Source organism: Aspergillus mulundensis, assembly GCF_003369625.1.
Source record: "Aspergillus mulundensis strain DSM 5745 chromosome Unknown scaffold_3, whole genome shotgun sequence".
Classification (NCBI taxonomy): Eukaryota; Fungi; Ascomycota; class Eurotiomycetes; order Eurotiales; family Aspergillaceae; genus Aspergillus; species Aspergillus mulundensis.
In genome coordinates this window covers 2652261-2667411 of record NW_020797891.1, presented here as the reverse complement: position 1 = coordinate 2667411, position 15151 = coordinate 2652261, and the positions used below count along the sequence as shown (strand labels likewise).

The 15151-nt window shown below is 48.7% G+C and overlaps 8 protein-coding genes across 8 annotated transcripts; 4 read left to right on the top strand and 4 right to left on the bottom strand.

Annotated features, from left to right (window-relative positions):
• Nucleotides 1-1430: 1430 nt before the first annotated feature.
• On the bottom strand, nt 1431-2994 carry DSM5745_04319 (snoRNA-binding rRNA-processing protein ENP1; the record flags this gene model as incomplete). The annotated part of the gene is made up of 3 exons (XM_026746335.1): nt 1431-2286; nt 2332-2576; nt 2629-2994. 3 exons carry the CDS (start codon nt 2992-2994, stop codon nt 1431-1433), a joined length of 1467 nt encoding a protein of 488 aa, XP_026605331.1.
• Nucleotides 2995-3473: 479 nt separating this feature from the next.
• Nucleotides 3474-5207, top strand: DSM5745_04318 (SPRY domain-containing protein; the record flags this gene model as incomplete). Its single annotated transcript, XM_026746334.1, has 1 exon — nt 3474-5207. One exon carries the CDS (start codon nt 3474-3476, stop codon nt 5205-5207), a length of 1734 nt encoding a protein of 577 aa, XP_026605330.1.
• Nucleotides 5208-5306: 99 nt separating this feature from the next.
• On the bottom strand, nt 5307-6897 carry DSM5745_04317 (glutamyl-tRNA(Gln) amidotransferase subunit HER2; the record flags this gene model as incomplete). Its single annotated transcript, XM_026746333.1, has 4 exons — nt 5307-6136; nt 6181-6356; nt 6407-6713; nt 6756-6897. The coding sequence occupies 4 exons, from the start codon at nt 6895-6897 to the stop codon at nt 5307-5309; spliced, it is 1455 nt and encodes a 484-aa protein (XP_026605329.1).
• A 420-nt stretch (nt 6898-7317) lies between these two features.
• On the top strand, nt 7318-8593 carry DSM5745_04316 (enoyl-[acyl-carrier-protein] reductase; the record flags this gene model as incomplete). Its single annotated transcript, XM_026746332.1, has 2 exons — nt 7318-7514; nt 7558-8593. The coding sequence occupies 2 exons, from the start codon at nt 7318-7320 to the stop codon at nt 8591-8593; spliced, it is 1233 nt and encodes a 410-aa protein (XP_026605328.1).
• A 25-nt stretch (nt 8594-8618) lies between these two features.
• On the bottom strand, nt 8619-10476 carry DSM5745_04315 (uncharacterized protein; the record flags this gene model as incomplete). Its single annotated transcript, XM_026746331.1, has 2 exons — nt 8619-10257; nt 10301-10476. 2 exons carry the CDS (start codon nt 10474-10476, stop codon nt 8619-8621), a joined length of 1815 nt encoding a protein of 604 aa, XP_026605327.1.
• Nucleotides 10477-11036: 560 nt separating this feature from the next.
• On the top strand, nt 11037-12300 carry DSM5745_04314 (pyruvate dehydrogenase (acetyl-transferring) subunit E1 beta; the record flags this gene model as incomplete). The annotated part of the gene is made up of 4 exons (XM_026746330.1): nt 11037-11281; nt 11328-11451; nt 11494-11780; nt 11829-12300. 4 exons carry the CDS (start codon nt 11037-11039, stop codon nt 12298-12300), a joined length of 1128 nt encoding a protein of 375 aa, XP_026605326.1.
• Nucleotides 12301-12606: 306 nt separating this feature from the next.
• DSM5745_04313 (putative C2H2 finger domain protein) lies at nt 12607-13333 on the bottom strand (the record flags this gene model as incomplete). The annotated part of the gene is made up of 2 exons (XM_026746329.1): nt 12607-13205; nt 13264-13333. The coding sequence occupies 2 exons, from the start codon at nt 13331-13333 to the stop codon at nt 12607-12609; spliced, it is 669 nt and encodes a 222-aa protein (XP_026605325.1).
• Nucleotides 13334-13815: 482 nt separating this feature from the next.
• DSM5745_04312 (MCP1 family protein) lies at nt 13816-14858 on the top strand (the record flags this gene model as incomplete). The annotated part of the gene is made up of 2 exons (XM_026746328.1): nt 13816-14017; nt 14071-14858. The coding sequence occupies 2 exons, from the start codon at nt 13816-13818 to the stop codon at nt 14856-14858; spliced, it is 990 nt and encodes a 329-aa protein (XP_026605324.1).
• Nucleotides 14859-15151: the final 293 nt, after the last annotated feature.

Genomic DNA, 15151 nt, shown 5'->3' with positions numbered 1-15151 from the left:
ATTACCTAGTACTTTTTTTTTACTAGTAGCTATATTTTTAGCTTGTATATTACTTTAAAATACTTTTTAAATTTTTAATTTTTTTTATTATAGCTTTATAATCTTTTTTAATATTATAATATTATAATTAAGATTTTTTTACAAACTTCTCCCTAAGCTTATTATAAAGTATTTTTATATTTATTTATTTTACTTTAATAAGGGTTTTTATAAACTAGTCTACTAAATTTTATAAGCTAGTAAAAGTTATTATAATAATATAAAGATTTTTTTTATATTACTAAGGTTTTTCCTTATTTATAATATAATATATTAGTTAAGGTATAAATTTATATTTTTTTAATTTTATTTAAAAATATTAATTCGCGGCCAGGTATTTTATTAATTTATTTATTTTTAAAAAGCTTTCCTAGCTTATATAAGATTAATAATAATATAAAATTTATAAATAAAGTTTTTAATATTTCTAGTGTAAAGTTAAAGTTTTTTATTATAATAATATTTTTTTTTAATTTTACCTTTTAATTTTTATAACATCACGGGGACAGCGGTAAATAATAAAAAAAATAATTTTTATAAATAATAATAAATAATAATAAAGGTAATAAAGGTGATAATAATATATAGCTTTAAAAATAATAAAAAAATAAAAAATAGTAATATTTTTTGCTAGCTTTCTTTTTTTAATAAATAAAGTTTTTTAAAAACTTTTTTTTATTATTATCTTGCAAGAGGTAATACTATTATTTTACTTAAAAAGGGCTTAATAAAGTAATTACTAAAATATATTACTAGCTATTATAATTAATAATACTTTTATAGAAATACTTATAATTTTATAGTAAATAAATAGTAGGAACTACTTTATAAAAAATGGATATATTTAAAAACTAAAAATAAGAAAACAACTAACTACTGATTACTGCGGTAAAACACGTGACCTCGCCACCGTGTCGTTCTTTCCCCTACAACGAGTTCCAGAATTGCTGGCAACAAGGCAACCTTCCAAGTTCCAGGGCGAGGGGCTCTACACCTAGTACAGAGTACATTGCCAGTCTACTACGTCCACCACGACTCTAGAGACCACTTCACTTAGGTATTATGGAATTTGACTCCGGGACCCCAATAAGGGGCATTCACGCTGTGGATATAAAAATCTTAAGTTATCAGTCCCCTTCCCTCCTTGAGTCTCCCTGATTTCTAGGCATGGGCCAAGTGAATCGATGCCTACGTGGCAGAACCTCTCTAATGTCCCTGACGACTTGCTTGACTACAAAGTACCAGAAAGCCAGCGCTCGATGACTAAGATATCTTGAAAACGGGAATATAGTAGGCACATTGGAAATCGGCTAAGTATTATGTAACGCCACCCATCCGGGCTACCAGAATCAGGAGTATCTAGGAAACAGCCAACTGCCGGGATGGTAGGGTTATAACGTGGTATCCATTGTGTCATCTCCAGCATCAAGAGCACCCTGTCTTTCGGGATCGGGTGCGACAATACCCCTTCCTCTGCCCGCTAACAGCTCACGCCGGACTTCAGGTCCGATGTCCTTATGTCCGCGAACCAAAAGCAAGTCCAGGAGAGCTTCTCGCTGATCCTCGGTAATATCATTTCGGTAACGCTGGGCAAAGACAAGGAGTGACTGATGCCAGAGGACGGGGAGTTTGTATGCCTTCGACGATCCGTCCATCATTGAATCCTCTTCCTCGGCCGCGCGGAACCGCAAGAAATGGAAGACAAGAGCATCGATAACTTTATATGGGAGGGCGTACTTCTTTTCTAGAAAGACTCGAATAAATGTGTTGACCGCACCAGTGCTTTCCAGTGACTTCATGGACTGTTCGGCAGCAAGGTCACACATGCGAAGTAATGCAGCTGCCGAATGTAGAACAGGGATGGAGACGCGGGCGATGACAGAGGAGACAATGTGAGCTTCGCGTAGAGTGCAGGTCCCACTCGAAACCAAGGGAAATAGCAGCCCCTTGAAGAAACATGCCGGCTTGTAGAGGGCCTTCTTCATCGAATTGTAAGTGTGAACATTGAGTTTCTTCTGTTCATAGATTTCCTCGCGCACGCGTTCAAGCAAGACTGTTGAGATGTACTCCTGCGCAATGGCAGGCTTGTGGGATATGAATAATCTAGTTCCAGCGTAAATAGCGTTGGCCGTCCATGACTCAGGCCGGGTGATTGAAAGAAGCGTTTGCCAATTCGGAACAGTAGGGAGGATTTTGAACGGCTTCGGCAGAGGTCCAGACTTATAACGAGAAAGGATCATGCCAACTCTGATCATTGTCAGTAACCATCAGTCAGGGTGAGGGCAGACTCACTTCTCGTATACTTCGACAGCCTTCGCAGGTATTTGAACCGCGTCTTCCGGCAGGCCTCCGCCTTGAATTATAGGGCCAGTGTTTCCGGCCTGCTTTGCTTCATGCTCCGCGATCTTCTCTAAAATGAGGTCTGCGAGATTTGTGGTCTGGCCGCCAGACTCCGGCCCGCTGGGGTTGAATATTGGATCCTCATCGCCTCGAGGAACAAACTTGTGGAACACATCGAGATCATTCGGGTCGACCTCCTGTCAGAGATATTAGAAATTGACCGTCTTTCAGGATCGGGTGCGACAATACCACTTCCTCGATCTCTTCCTCATCGTCCCACTCCTCGATCTGTCCTTCATCTGAAAATACATCTTCATCCTCAAATCGTGACTCGAAATCAAATGCCGTGTTCGCTGGCTCTGGAATCACTCCCCGCGCGGCTTTCTGTTCGGCGGCATCCTCGTCGGCAAGTTCTTGTCCGATCTGTAAGATTTTGCGGGATGTTTTCGCATCCACAAAACGCTCTCCATCCTCCTGCTCTCCATCTGCCTGCGAATTGCGCTTGTTCTTCTTGGTAGGGGCCGTTCGCAGGTGACCTGTGCCAATAATATCCTCAGCGAGAGGGTTGTGTCGGCGGGCAGCGGCGGCAGCCCGCGAGGACGTCGCTTTGGGCATGTTGCTTTTGTTCGCGAAAAAATCGCTTTTATACTCTGATCCAGTACTTGTCGCACAATGACCAAGCCGGTTGGCGCAACTCAATCGAAGCTGCAAGTTGTGTGTAAATTTGTAGATCATGTAATCAGAAACTTTTTTTGGGCGCTCGTTATCGGTTCACCGCCTATGAAGCCCCTCCATACAAGCTGCATATTGGCGACTGATATCGGATCGTCCCTTGTTTTTTGCCGGATCATTCTCCCTGCCACTTTCTCATCAGCAGTCAGGAGCAGCAACTTTGCACAGATCTGAGTCTTTCAATGACTTTCTGGTCCTCCTAGAATTACTCTTACCACTTGCGGTTGAGGCTCCGCAGCATACTACAGCTTTTATAACCTATACAGTGGCCCTTGCGGAAGGTAGGGAAGCTGCGTGCACGGTGTGGTTGCTTTCACGCGGACGGCACTGCCATACACCTGTCTTGTAACGAGTTTCCGATCATGGCATCTACCCATGCGGCCGGATCTCCCGCGCCATCCTCCAGCATCAATTCCCCCGTCCTACATCCGGTAACAGTGCCTGCTCTAAATGTCTCTTTACTGGACGGCAGGCCTTTACTGGACGTTAACACCGCCTCTGGCCAACCTGACAGCGGGAGGTCGAAACGCAACAAACGGGATAGCCGTAAGAAGAGGGAGGCCAAGGGACTGGACCAAGAGAATGCTCCGAAGAAGAAATTGTGTATCGCTACCGCAGTCCCGAGTTCTGAACTCGGCATCCTAAGACCCATTGCGGTCGGTGAACCTAGGCGCTCGGATCTACTACCTCCTCAACCTCGCCAGCTGAGTTTTGCGGTGCGCAAGATGTCCGGCGTCATCGGCCAAAGTTGGGATTTTTATGAGGTTGTTGATAAACTAACCAACAAGAACGGCTTTCGCTATAGCTATGCCATAGCGGACGCGGATTTCGCGCACATCAAATACCGCCAGACGGATGTTCCTCCCTACTACGCTCGATTTAGCTTCGAGGATTCTCCGGCTGCAATTTTATTCTCCAAGGATGCCCTTGCAGTTACAACTAACGACCCGTGGCATACGGCACGTGCTAATGTATGCGCGCGAGAAGGGACTTATTACTATGAAGGTCGGATCATTAGTGGTATGATGAGTGACTCTAAAGCAGCATCGAATGGGCCGCCGACAAGGGGTCATGTGCGTCTTGGTTTTGCTCGACGGGAAGCAGATCTTGACGTCAATGTAGGGGTCGATTGTTACGGTTATGGGATTCGTGATGTGAACGGCGAGGTGGTCAATCGCATGCGGTGCGAATATTTCTTCCCAAAGGGTGAATCGATACGCGAAGGCGATGTCATTGGCATGCTCATCACCCTTCCGTCGCTCTCACTACATAGAAAAATTGTTGAAGGCGGCGCACCCAATATTGGAGGCGTCAACATTATCCGTGACCGCATACCTTTTCACTACAAGAATGACTTCTGTTGGCAACAGTCCAATGTCTTCCCTACCAAGCAATTGCGCGACTACGCTTTTAATCTCAAAGAAACACCAGCGTTCGGCCCACCGTCTCCTATGAACGGAGAAGATCCGTCATTGCGTACGTTACCCGGTTCGAGCATCACAATATTCAAAAATGGCATCAAGATGGGGACGCCATTCAAGGACCTGTATGCTTTTCTCCCACCCGCTAGCAGACTGGCAAACGGCACCAACAACCTCGGGCTCGGAGAGCGTGAGAATGCGGATGACGGTATGGTCGGGTACTACCCGGCTGTCAGCTGCTACGGAGGCGGTGCTGTTGAATGTCGCTTCCAAGCGCCCTGGTGGTTTGGTCCACCGTCCGAAACAGACAAAGGCGCGTCAGTCGTCGCAGGAATAGGAGAGCGGTTCAACGAGCAAATCGTCGAAGATGTCTTGGCGGACATCGTAGACGAGGTGGAAGCAATGCTTGTCTGGGGCGGCGTGGACGGCACGGTCATCCTCAAAGATGGCGTCGGCGCTGGGGCTGTTGGAGGCACGGACATCCTCAAAGGTGGTGTCGGCGCTGCTTATGACCCTGCCACTACCCTGTCTACTGCTCCTGCGGAAAGTAACAGCGCCAATATCAAACTCGCAGACCAAGATGCAAGCCAGACTACCCTTGAAGACAATATGAGCTTCGGCATGCCAAACCTTGACATGCCAGAACCGGAGGATACTCCTATGAATGGAATTTGATATAGTCTCACAGGGATAAAGCATATGACTAGTCTGCCAATACGCATCAATCGTGTGCTTGTTGAAATGTAAACCGTGCAGTAGTCAAACAACATAGATTTACAGTCCACATCCCTCCAGCAATTCACTGACTTTTAACACAAGTTCATCATCACCATACTGGCCAATTACTTGAATACCAGCCACCCCCGCGCTTCCTTGATTGCCAGCAGCATCATCGCCATAAACAGGAACAGAAACAGCCGGAAGACCGGCCAAGCTGGCAGGCACCGTGAACACATCATTTATGTAGGCATCCAAAGGTCCGGCCCCATTTATTGTGAGGTTGATGGATGGTGGTGGTGACGGTGCGGTCGGACAGATGAGAACATCGACTCCGGTTTGAGAATATGGCGGCTCAGCAGCCAACGGATGCGCTGCTCTGAAAGCGGCATCAAAATCACGCTGAACGAGACGCCGGATGCGCTGTGCTTGAACAAAGTAATTGTCCATGGCCTGGGCGCTCAGACTGAATGCACCTAGCATGATTCGTCTCTTGACCTCTGGGCCAAATCCTGCGCCTCTAGTCTTCGCATATAGCTTGTTTGTGAATTGAGTGCCGTACCTGACGCCGTCGTATTTTGCCAGGTTTGAAGACGCTTCGGCCGGGGCAAGTATGTAGTACGCTGACAGGGCATGGTTGGTCATAGGCAGCGATACAGGCTCAACGGTGTGGCCCTGCTGGCTTAAACGCTCCAGAGAGCGGTACCAAGCTTGTCGCACTGAGGGGGACAGTTCAGAGATGTTATACTCGAGCGGAACGCCGATCCGGAGGGGTAAAGATTTGAGGCGGGAGGAGAGATGAGGCGCGCTCAATTTTGAGAGCACCCTGGACCTTGATAACGGTGAGAGGCTTGTCGGATCGCGAGGGTCGTGCTTATTAAGGACGTCTGTGGACCGGTCAGCAAAGCCATACCATTAGGGGAGGACATACCAAAGACATCTCGAGCCACTGATGTTCGCTTGGCCAGGATACCAACCGTGTCTAATGAGTTTGCATATGCAACAACGCCCCATCTAGATAACAGCCCATATGAAGGCTTGAAGCCAACAGTCCCCGTGTACGCGGCAGGAAGGCGAATTGATCCGCCAGTGTCCGTTCCTAGTGAGCTGTACGGTTTTTAGACTAGGATACTTTTTTTTCAGTCAAGGATGCATACGCATAGCACTGTTCCGTAGCGACAGCAACTGCGCTACCACCAGAACTTCCTCCCGCTGAGAGATGTCGGCGATTCCTGACATGGCCAAAGTGCGAATTGACGGAATGAGATCCCATACCAAACTCGTCTAAATTGGTCTTCCCGGCGACGATGGCCCCGGCATCTTCTACTTGCTGAACTACCGTCGCATCGAACGGACTCGTAAATGTCTCAAGTGTTCTCGAGGCGCACGTTGTGGGAAAGTCGCGTGTGCATATATTATCTTTGAACGCGATGAGTCGGCCGTCTAACTTAGACTTGGGGTTCCCTGCGTGTGTTAGTATCCAAATATCAGCTCTTCAAGCCGTACCTTGCTTCGCCCGAAGGTCCGCATCTTTCGCCTGCTTGTGCCACTGTCCGGATTGCCGGGGCAAAGGGGATATGAAGGCATTGAGTGCGATATGGGAACTCTGATTAGCGGCATATCTCTCAGCTTCCAGCAGGAGTGACATTTGGGCCGGTCGCATGATTTAAGGAGAATGATAACCAGACAAGACAATCAGAGGCCGAATTCCGCGGGTGGCCCGTGCTTCAGCAGTACCGGTCTGTACCTGTCACTTCGCTGAGTGACGAGTATTGAGGTTAGACATGGGTAGAGACCAGTATATTTGCTGTCGCAGGCTAATACATAATTTTGAAAGACGAATCGCATTTACGGTACCTCGCGTTTAAGTCGCACTGTACCAGATCATTGCAAGTATGCATTTTTAGCTAGACCACTACCTAGTCTACGGTACCTAAGCTGTGGAACGCCGGAAGCTCTCACCTCCGTCGGCCCGAGGGTAAGAAACGACGTCATGGTCGATCTTGTTCAGTTCCTGCTCTCGACATACTCTTCGAAGCTGTTTTTTTCTTCTCAACAACCTCTCATTATGTTCTCACGCTGTGTCAGCTCGCCGTTTCATACGTCTCGCATCCCGTCCTCCCTAACCTCGACCGCCGCGCGCCACTGCCGGAGCTCAGGGTTGAATTCGCGGGTTGACGGTCGGAGATACATTTCGGCATACGGATATATACAAGCCAAAGCGCTGGTCTACTCTAAATACGGAGAACCAAAAGATGTCCTGAAGTACGTATTTCGTTAAATAAAAGGGTAAGCTAACGTTCGGCAGACTTCACAAGCATTCGGTTTCCGCTCCCAATGGGACGCAGGTCAACCTCCGCCTCATTGCGGCGCCGCTGAACCCCGCCGATGTAAACCAGATTCAAGGTGTATACCCAAGCAAGCCCCTTTTTGAGACGACCCTTGGTACACCAGAGCCCTCCGCTATCGGCGGTAACGAGGGCGCGTTCGAGGTTATTGGGACTGGGTCCGAGGTCAAAGATCTCACAAAGGGTGACTGGGTTATCATGAAGCGTACGGGACAGGGTACATGGCGCACACACGCTCAGATGGACGAGTCGCAATTGATTAAGATTGAGGACCAGACAGGACTCAGTCCATTACAAGTCAGTACCGTTAGTGTGAACCCTGTTACCGCATACCGGATGATCAAGGACTTTTGCGACTGGGACTGGATGCGCGCTGGGGAGGAATGGCTCATACAGAATGGCGCAAACAGTGGCGTCGGCCGTGCTGCTATCCAGCTCGGGAGAGAATGGGGCATCAAGACAATCAATGTTGTTCGTGAACGCAATACGCCAGAAGAGACTGAGGCCTTGAAACAAGAGCTGAAAGACCTAGGAGCCAATGTGGTGGTCACTGAGTCTGAGCTGCTCTCTGGTGAATTCAAGAACATCGTCAAGGAAGTCACTAAGCAAGGCAAAGAACCCATTCGGTTGGCTCTGAACTGTGTTGGTGGGAAAAACGCCACTGCCCTGGCGAAGGTTCTGGCGCCGGGCTCACATATGGTTACATATGGCGCGATGTCAAAGCAGCCTGTCGCTTTACCTTCTGGCCTTCTGATCTTCAAGAACCTGGTGTTTGATGGCTTCTGGGTAAGCAGATGGGGCGACAAAAACCCACAACTCAAAGAAAACACAATCAAAGATATCCTGCAATTAACTCGAGCAGGAAAGTTCAAGGATATTCCCGTGGAAGAAGCTAAATGGAGCTGGGACACCGAAGGCTACGAACTTGCAACAGCTGCGCAGGGAACTCTCAGTGGATACAGGGGCGGGAAGGGCCTGCTCACGTTTGTTGATTAGTACAGCTATGTAAAATCAGAACCAACTATGTACAGCCCCAGTTAGCCGTTATCCAGGCTACAAGAACATCTGTGAATGAAGTGGAGGGCATGTAAACATCGCTTTCGTGAGGGACGTCAATAGCGAGCCCAAGTTGACTGGCTGCCAAGGCCACATAAGGCTCTATAAAATCGATGTAGACAAGGTCCACTGTTTCTGGTACAGCAGAACCCGCATGAGGTGCCAAGGCACCTATGCAATTCGGTACGTCGTAGAAATCAATCACGGAGTGGATCGTATCATCACCATCCGTGCCAAGATCATCTGTCGTAGTATATCCGGGTATGGTATCATATTGAGCGTCACTAGACATCGGAGTTTGATCTACAGGAATATCGGAAACGAATCTAGTGAGGCGGGTGCGTGCAGCTTGCTCCGGCGGTGCAAGCGTCCAGGGCAAGAATCCAGGTGCAGCTTCGGACGCCGCCAGAATTCGTGGCTGCTGGTTCAATAAGTCCAGAACCTGCAGCGCTTGAGCGTAGGGAACATCCTTCAGGTAACGGAAGCCGCTTGTAAATGGCGAAACCATAAATGCCGAGTCCCGAGTAAATTGCCCCTCAAAAAGGTCGAACCGAATGGCGCCAGTGTTGAAAATAGCAAAGGCCGGTTTCCCTCGGCGGGATTCGTCACCCAACATGTCTGGGAGTACCGCTTGCTGCAACCAGGCGTATATGCTATCCGTAGCGCCACACGGAGTTCGCGACATCCATAAGGTTTTCGGTATGCAGCCATAAATTTCGTCTAGCTTGAGGGTACTTCGATATTGCTGGATAAGACGAGATACATTGCGGCCACTCTCTGTAGGAAATGTAGTTTTATTGAGGTGAGTGTGCTTGTAAAAGGAAAAGAGATTGTTATCGATATACATTCGCTCGAAGGTTACCGACTCGGGCTTTGACTGATTGCGTTCGGTAGAAAGACCATCGAGTGACATGAATCCAATTGTTTCCATAAATCGACCGCTCGCAAGGCCGACGGCTTTTGGATCGTACCGGTGGCAGTCGCGAATATGAAGATGGCCACCGAAAAACTGAATAGGCGTGTCTTGATGCTGTCTAATCGCGTTGAAGACAGCGTCATACTCTTTTGACCGAACTGGAACATGGCCTATTACTAAGAAAAGATCCACTTCCTGGTCCTTGATAACCTGTTGAAACCAAGTCTCTTTGACTGTTTCCTCCACCGGTTGAACAATAGTGTTGTTATAGTTCATCGTAAAGTCGAAAAGGAACCCAAAGGCGACAACACGAACGCCCTGTTTCTTTGTGGTGAATTTCCTGGATCGAGGACCCAATGCTACCAATTCTCCAGTTTCGGGATCATAAATATCGATGTTAGATGCCAGGTAATGGCCATGGAAGTTAGGTACGGTAACTTGGAGTTCGGCTTCGGCCGTGGTCTTTTTATACAGCTCGTGGTTTCCAGGCGACAGCACGTCAATCGGTTGTTGGCGTATGATCTCAGAAGTGTATATGCCCTTGGGATCCGATGAGTCGTAGAGACCATTGCCTTCCACTCTATCACCTGTGTCAACTAGAAGCAGATCACGCCCATCAGCTTCGGCTACCTCACGCATGCGAGTAGCAAATGACACATAGTCGCCCCAGTCTGCAGAGTACGACGGTCTACGCAAGTTAGCCTTGTATGAAAAGAAGAGAATGCTCATACTCCGAAAGATGGCCTGCCAACCAGCCGTGGGTGTCTGTAGTATGAAGAAAGTTGAGTTGACCCCATTTCAGTTCACGCAGTGGCACTGGGACAGGGTTAGGAGCGGAGGGCTGAACTGCTTGGACTGCTTGAACTGCTAGGAACAATGAGAGTGGAAGAATAATCTTTCTGGTCATTGTCGTAGCAACATATATTGGGAGGGTGCCGGATGATCAAGTCTTCAAGAGTCAGTTACAGCTATGAGGACCAAAGAATTCACGCTTGGAGGTTTTTTATGCCTGGCCTAGCTGATTCCATCGAGGCGTAATGCAGGTTAGAGTAGTCTGATGTACCGTAAAAATAAACAACACGTGATGACAGAAACTTGGAGTGTCCATTCAATGACCATATGACATGGATCTGGGGACCTTGAGGGCTTCTTTGCCGTTAACTCCAGCACATCCTCACATCATACGGAGTAACTCCCATTCTCATGGTCATCCGATTCATTATTATTAGGCGCTGGTGTACCTATCTTCGGAGGAGGGGATTCGCCGGTCCGTTATCAGAGACAAAGTGGACACGGAAGAAGTCGCCGGTGAGCCCGGCCTTAGTCAGCGCCCTCCCAACACTCCGCTGAAGAGCTCTCACCAAAAAAACGCATCCCGACGAGATCGTTGCGTCTGCTCGTTTAGTTCGCATCTGACGAGATCTGTTGCTTATCGTACCAGCAACTCTGCCACTAATCAGCCCAGTTATGGCTTCTCCCCGTCTCTTCCGACCGGCAGCTCGTCTGCTTTCTTCGCGCCTCTCCGCGACTCGTCCAGCCTTCCCTCAGACTGCCTGCACACCTTCAATTCTGCGCTTTCGCGGTTATGCCACACAAAACGGTACCAAGGAGGTCACCGTCCGAGATGCCCTGAACGAAGCCCTTGCGGAGGAACTGGAGCGCAACCAAAAGACGTTCATTCTGGGTGAGGAGGTTGCGCAGTACAACGGAGCGTATGTCTTCTCGAAGTCTTGTTGCCCTCATATTAATTGTCGGCAGTTACAAGGTCACCAGAGGTCTGTTGGACCGCTTTGGTCCCAAGCGGGTTATCGACACACCCATCACGGAAGCAGGCTTTTGTGGTCTGGCAGTCGGAGCTGCTCTAGCTGGACTGCACCCCATTGTATGTCATCCAAGAGTTGATGGGACGTAGCTAACTGCAAAGTGCGAATTCATGACCTTCAACTTCGCCATGCAGGCTATTGATCAGATTATCAACTCTGCAGCCAAGACGCACTACATGTCTGGCGGTATCCAGCCTTGTAACGTTACCTTCCGCGGCCCCAATGGTTTCGCCGCTGGTGTCGCCGCACAGCACTCTCAGGACTACTCTGCCTGGTACGGCAGTATTCCCGGCCTGAAGGTCGTTGCGCCCTGGAGCGCCGAGGATGCGAAGGGTCTGTTGAAGGCTGCTATCCGCGATCCCAACCCTGTCGTTGTTCTCGAGAACGAGTACGCCGTCACCCCTGGAAACTTTGAGTCAAGAAGCTAATTGTGTAGGCTTCTCTACGGCCAGGCCTTCCCAATGTCCGAGGCTGCACAGAAGGACGACTTCGTCCTTCCCATCGGCAAGGCCAAGATCGAGCGTCCCGGAAAGGACCTGACCATCGTTTCCCTCTCGCGCTGCGTTGGACAATCCCTCAACGCTGCTGCTGAGTTGAAGCAGAAGTACGGTGTTGAGGCCGAAGTCATTAACCTTCGTTCCGTTAAGCCTCTTGATGTCGAGACTATCATCCAGTCTCTCAAGAAGACTGGACGTTTGATGTGCGTCGAGTCCGGATTCCCCATGTTCGGTGTTTCTTCCGAAATCCTCGCTCTGTCCATGGAATACGGTTTCGACTACCTGACAGCCCCCGCTGTCCGCGTCACAGGTGCTGAGGTGCCTACACCTTACGCTGTCGGACTGGAAACGATGAGCTTCCCCCAGGAGGACACCATCGTTGGCCAGGCTGCCAAGCTTCTCCGGCTATAAATTTGTCGTTTTTGAGCAGTTGGGCGGGGGTGCGTGGCGCAATTCATCCTCACGCCGTATTTTGTCGTTACGGTTTCTTTCAGCTTGAACCGGTTTATGATTTTTGTACTATTATCTTAAGCATCACTTAGACCAAAATCTGGGCATACTATATGGTTTTCATGGAAAATGGCCCTTTATTGACCGCAAGCGTAAAGATATTCGAGGAATAGGAAGACTTCGTTATCTGGCACGTACGGTTGGGTCCTATTTGCGCCGCCTGGAAGCTCGAATTTATTATCAAGTGGTCAAGTAGAACAAATCTTCCTAGGCCTGAACTCGAGTTTGACCGACACATCCAGAAAAGCAATCCGTTGGTTTACGCGGATCATAGTATCCTCCACCAGCAGTGTCAGTCAAATACTCCTCGTCCGTGTCACTCTCCCCTTGTTCTTGTAGAATTCCAGAAGGCTTGTCGGGTTCGAGACCGCCACCAGTAGTATCTCCATCATCATCTCCTAGCACATTTTTTATTATCGAAGGAGTAGCTGGACCTTTGACAGTGGTAAAGGAACTCTTAAAGCCCCCCTTTTTAAACCCGCCGCTACTTCCTGTGCCCGAGGTGGTCGCCGCAAGGACTCTCAACCCAGCTTCCGCGTCGGCCTTTTTCTCAGCCCGTCTAGCCTTTTCAGCTGCATTCGGGTCTCGGGATAGCTGCTTGAGGTCTTGAAGGCGCTTGCGATGTTGATGGTCGTAAGACCCGATGTGGGCTTCATACTCTGGGTGCCGCGAGTAGGACTTGTTGCAAAGTGTGCAAGTAAAGGAACTTAGTGCAGAGCGCGCTGATTCGGTCTGCGATAAGAATGAACATTTGTACCGGGTTATTGGTCCTGTCGTACCTTGGGAGCCGGGTTTGTAAAGCCTCGCTGCGAAAATGATATCAGACGGCTACGCTAATCCGGTACATGCGAGCGGAACACTGACCGGCCCCATTGCCAGCCGTTAGCTGCGATGTATCTTGTAGGGTTGTTTGATGATAAGTCGAATGAAGCATGGACTTCCGCTTCTTCTACCGACCTCCTATGCTGCCCGGGACTGAGCCTGGCGTGGTGGAGGCTGTTCTGCCAGGAGCCACCGCCCAAATACCTACCTACCTAGTACTAAGTACGGGGTAAAAATGTTCTTGTCACGAGCAACGCCGAGATCATAACCAGCCGAACAGTGCTCGGTAGAGATCTATATATGAGAAGAGTTAGTGACTGGGGAGCTTCCCGCTCGTACCTGCTTAGGTAACTGAGGCTGGTTCGGTTGTGTCTTTGCACAGAGCCAATGATATTGATCGCAAAATACTCCGTAATGACGATCGAATCTTAGAAGGCTGAGCTCCGTCAGAACCGCCAAGCATATAGAGCCATCTATCTCAATAACATTCTTTAAGATACCAATATCCTCCCGGATCGTTGTCATGATTCCCCCCTAACACAACGGTACTGCCCAAATAACAAATATATCTTACTTCTATTCTTGGCCGCTCAGATGGCATCTTCGGTTCTACCAACGCATGATGACGTCGACACAAAATCAATAATATCTATGCAGGAGTTGGATCCATCTCCAGTGGACGAGGGCTTTCCTGATATCCCTTATGAGACTTATACAGATAAATATGAGCCTCCAACTGGGCGAAATTTTGGATGGTCTCCGCTAGGCCTCCGCAGCCTAAATTGGGATTCCTGGTGTAGGTTGAAAAAGGCCATGGTCTAAACCGCAACCGCTAAACGGATTTTACAGTGTCGGCTCTACAGAGATATTCCACGTACCCTCCCACAATCTTCGCCGCGCTGCATTTTGCAAATACCTCGCTCATTCCTATAGCGACTCGCTCAGTCTCCGAAAGCGATAACTATCTCCTCCTTACAAGGCCCATTTATCAATCTCCCTCGCTTGAGCATGTCATTCTGACCGTGCCCGTACTGACACATATTGCGTCTGGAATCGCCCTACGAAACATCCGCTCTTCACGTCGCGCGCGACTATATGGAGCCGAGACAAGAGATCAGAGGTACACGCTCAGTTTCTGGCCCCGGATGAGCTTGCAGGCGCGCTTAGGATATGTATTTGCCCCGCTTCTCGCTACTCATGTCCTTGTCAATCGCATTGTGCCAGTTATGATTGATGGCGGAAGCTCGAGCATTAATTTAAGCTTTGTTGCTCACGGAATTGCACGCAACCGTGTATTATGGGTCACATACTATCATATTTTTGTCTTTGTCGGGATATACCACATTCTAGGTGGCCTGGCGTCTTGGATGGGCTGGAGGATTACTACGGCTCGGAAAACTCGAGGTAGCAAGAAGGGCACTTTGGAAGGTGACCTTGGACATACCGAAAGTGATCAGCACATCAAGAGACGGAAACGAATGTGGTGGAATTTCAACAAGATCGCTACTCTAGGAGCATGTGTCTGGCTTGCTGGCGCGCTATGGGTAGTTGGAAATGCCGGGAATGGTATTGGCTGGGAAGCCAAAGGCTGGAATGAAATATATAGCCATGTGCCGGTCATTGGAAGCTGGCTATAGCCGATATGCGATTAATAAACTAATGATTGACGAAAAGATACTGTATTGTGGTTGACTGTACATGATAATAATGCAGTGAAGTCCAGTCATGTTCAAGTAGGGACTGTTACAAGCCTTGCACTCCGTACTTTGCACATAATCCGTATTTACTAATCTGCTTAAGTGCATCTACTCTATGGAGTCCTTCATTCTCCCGAGTAGGCGTGTCTTGGCAGGCCGGTTCGCCGATATCCGATCTCCAAATTTTTTTGTCTCAATGTTACCGCCGACCGGTAATTGCTTTGAGCTCCATG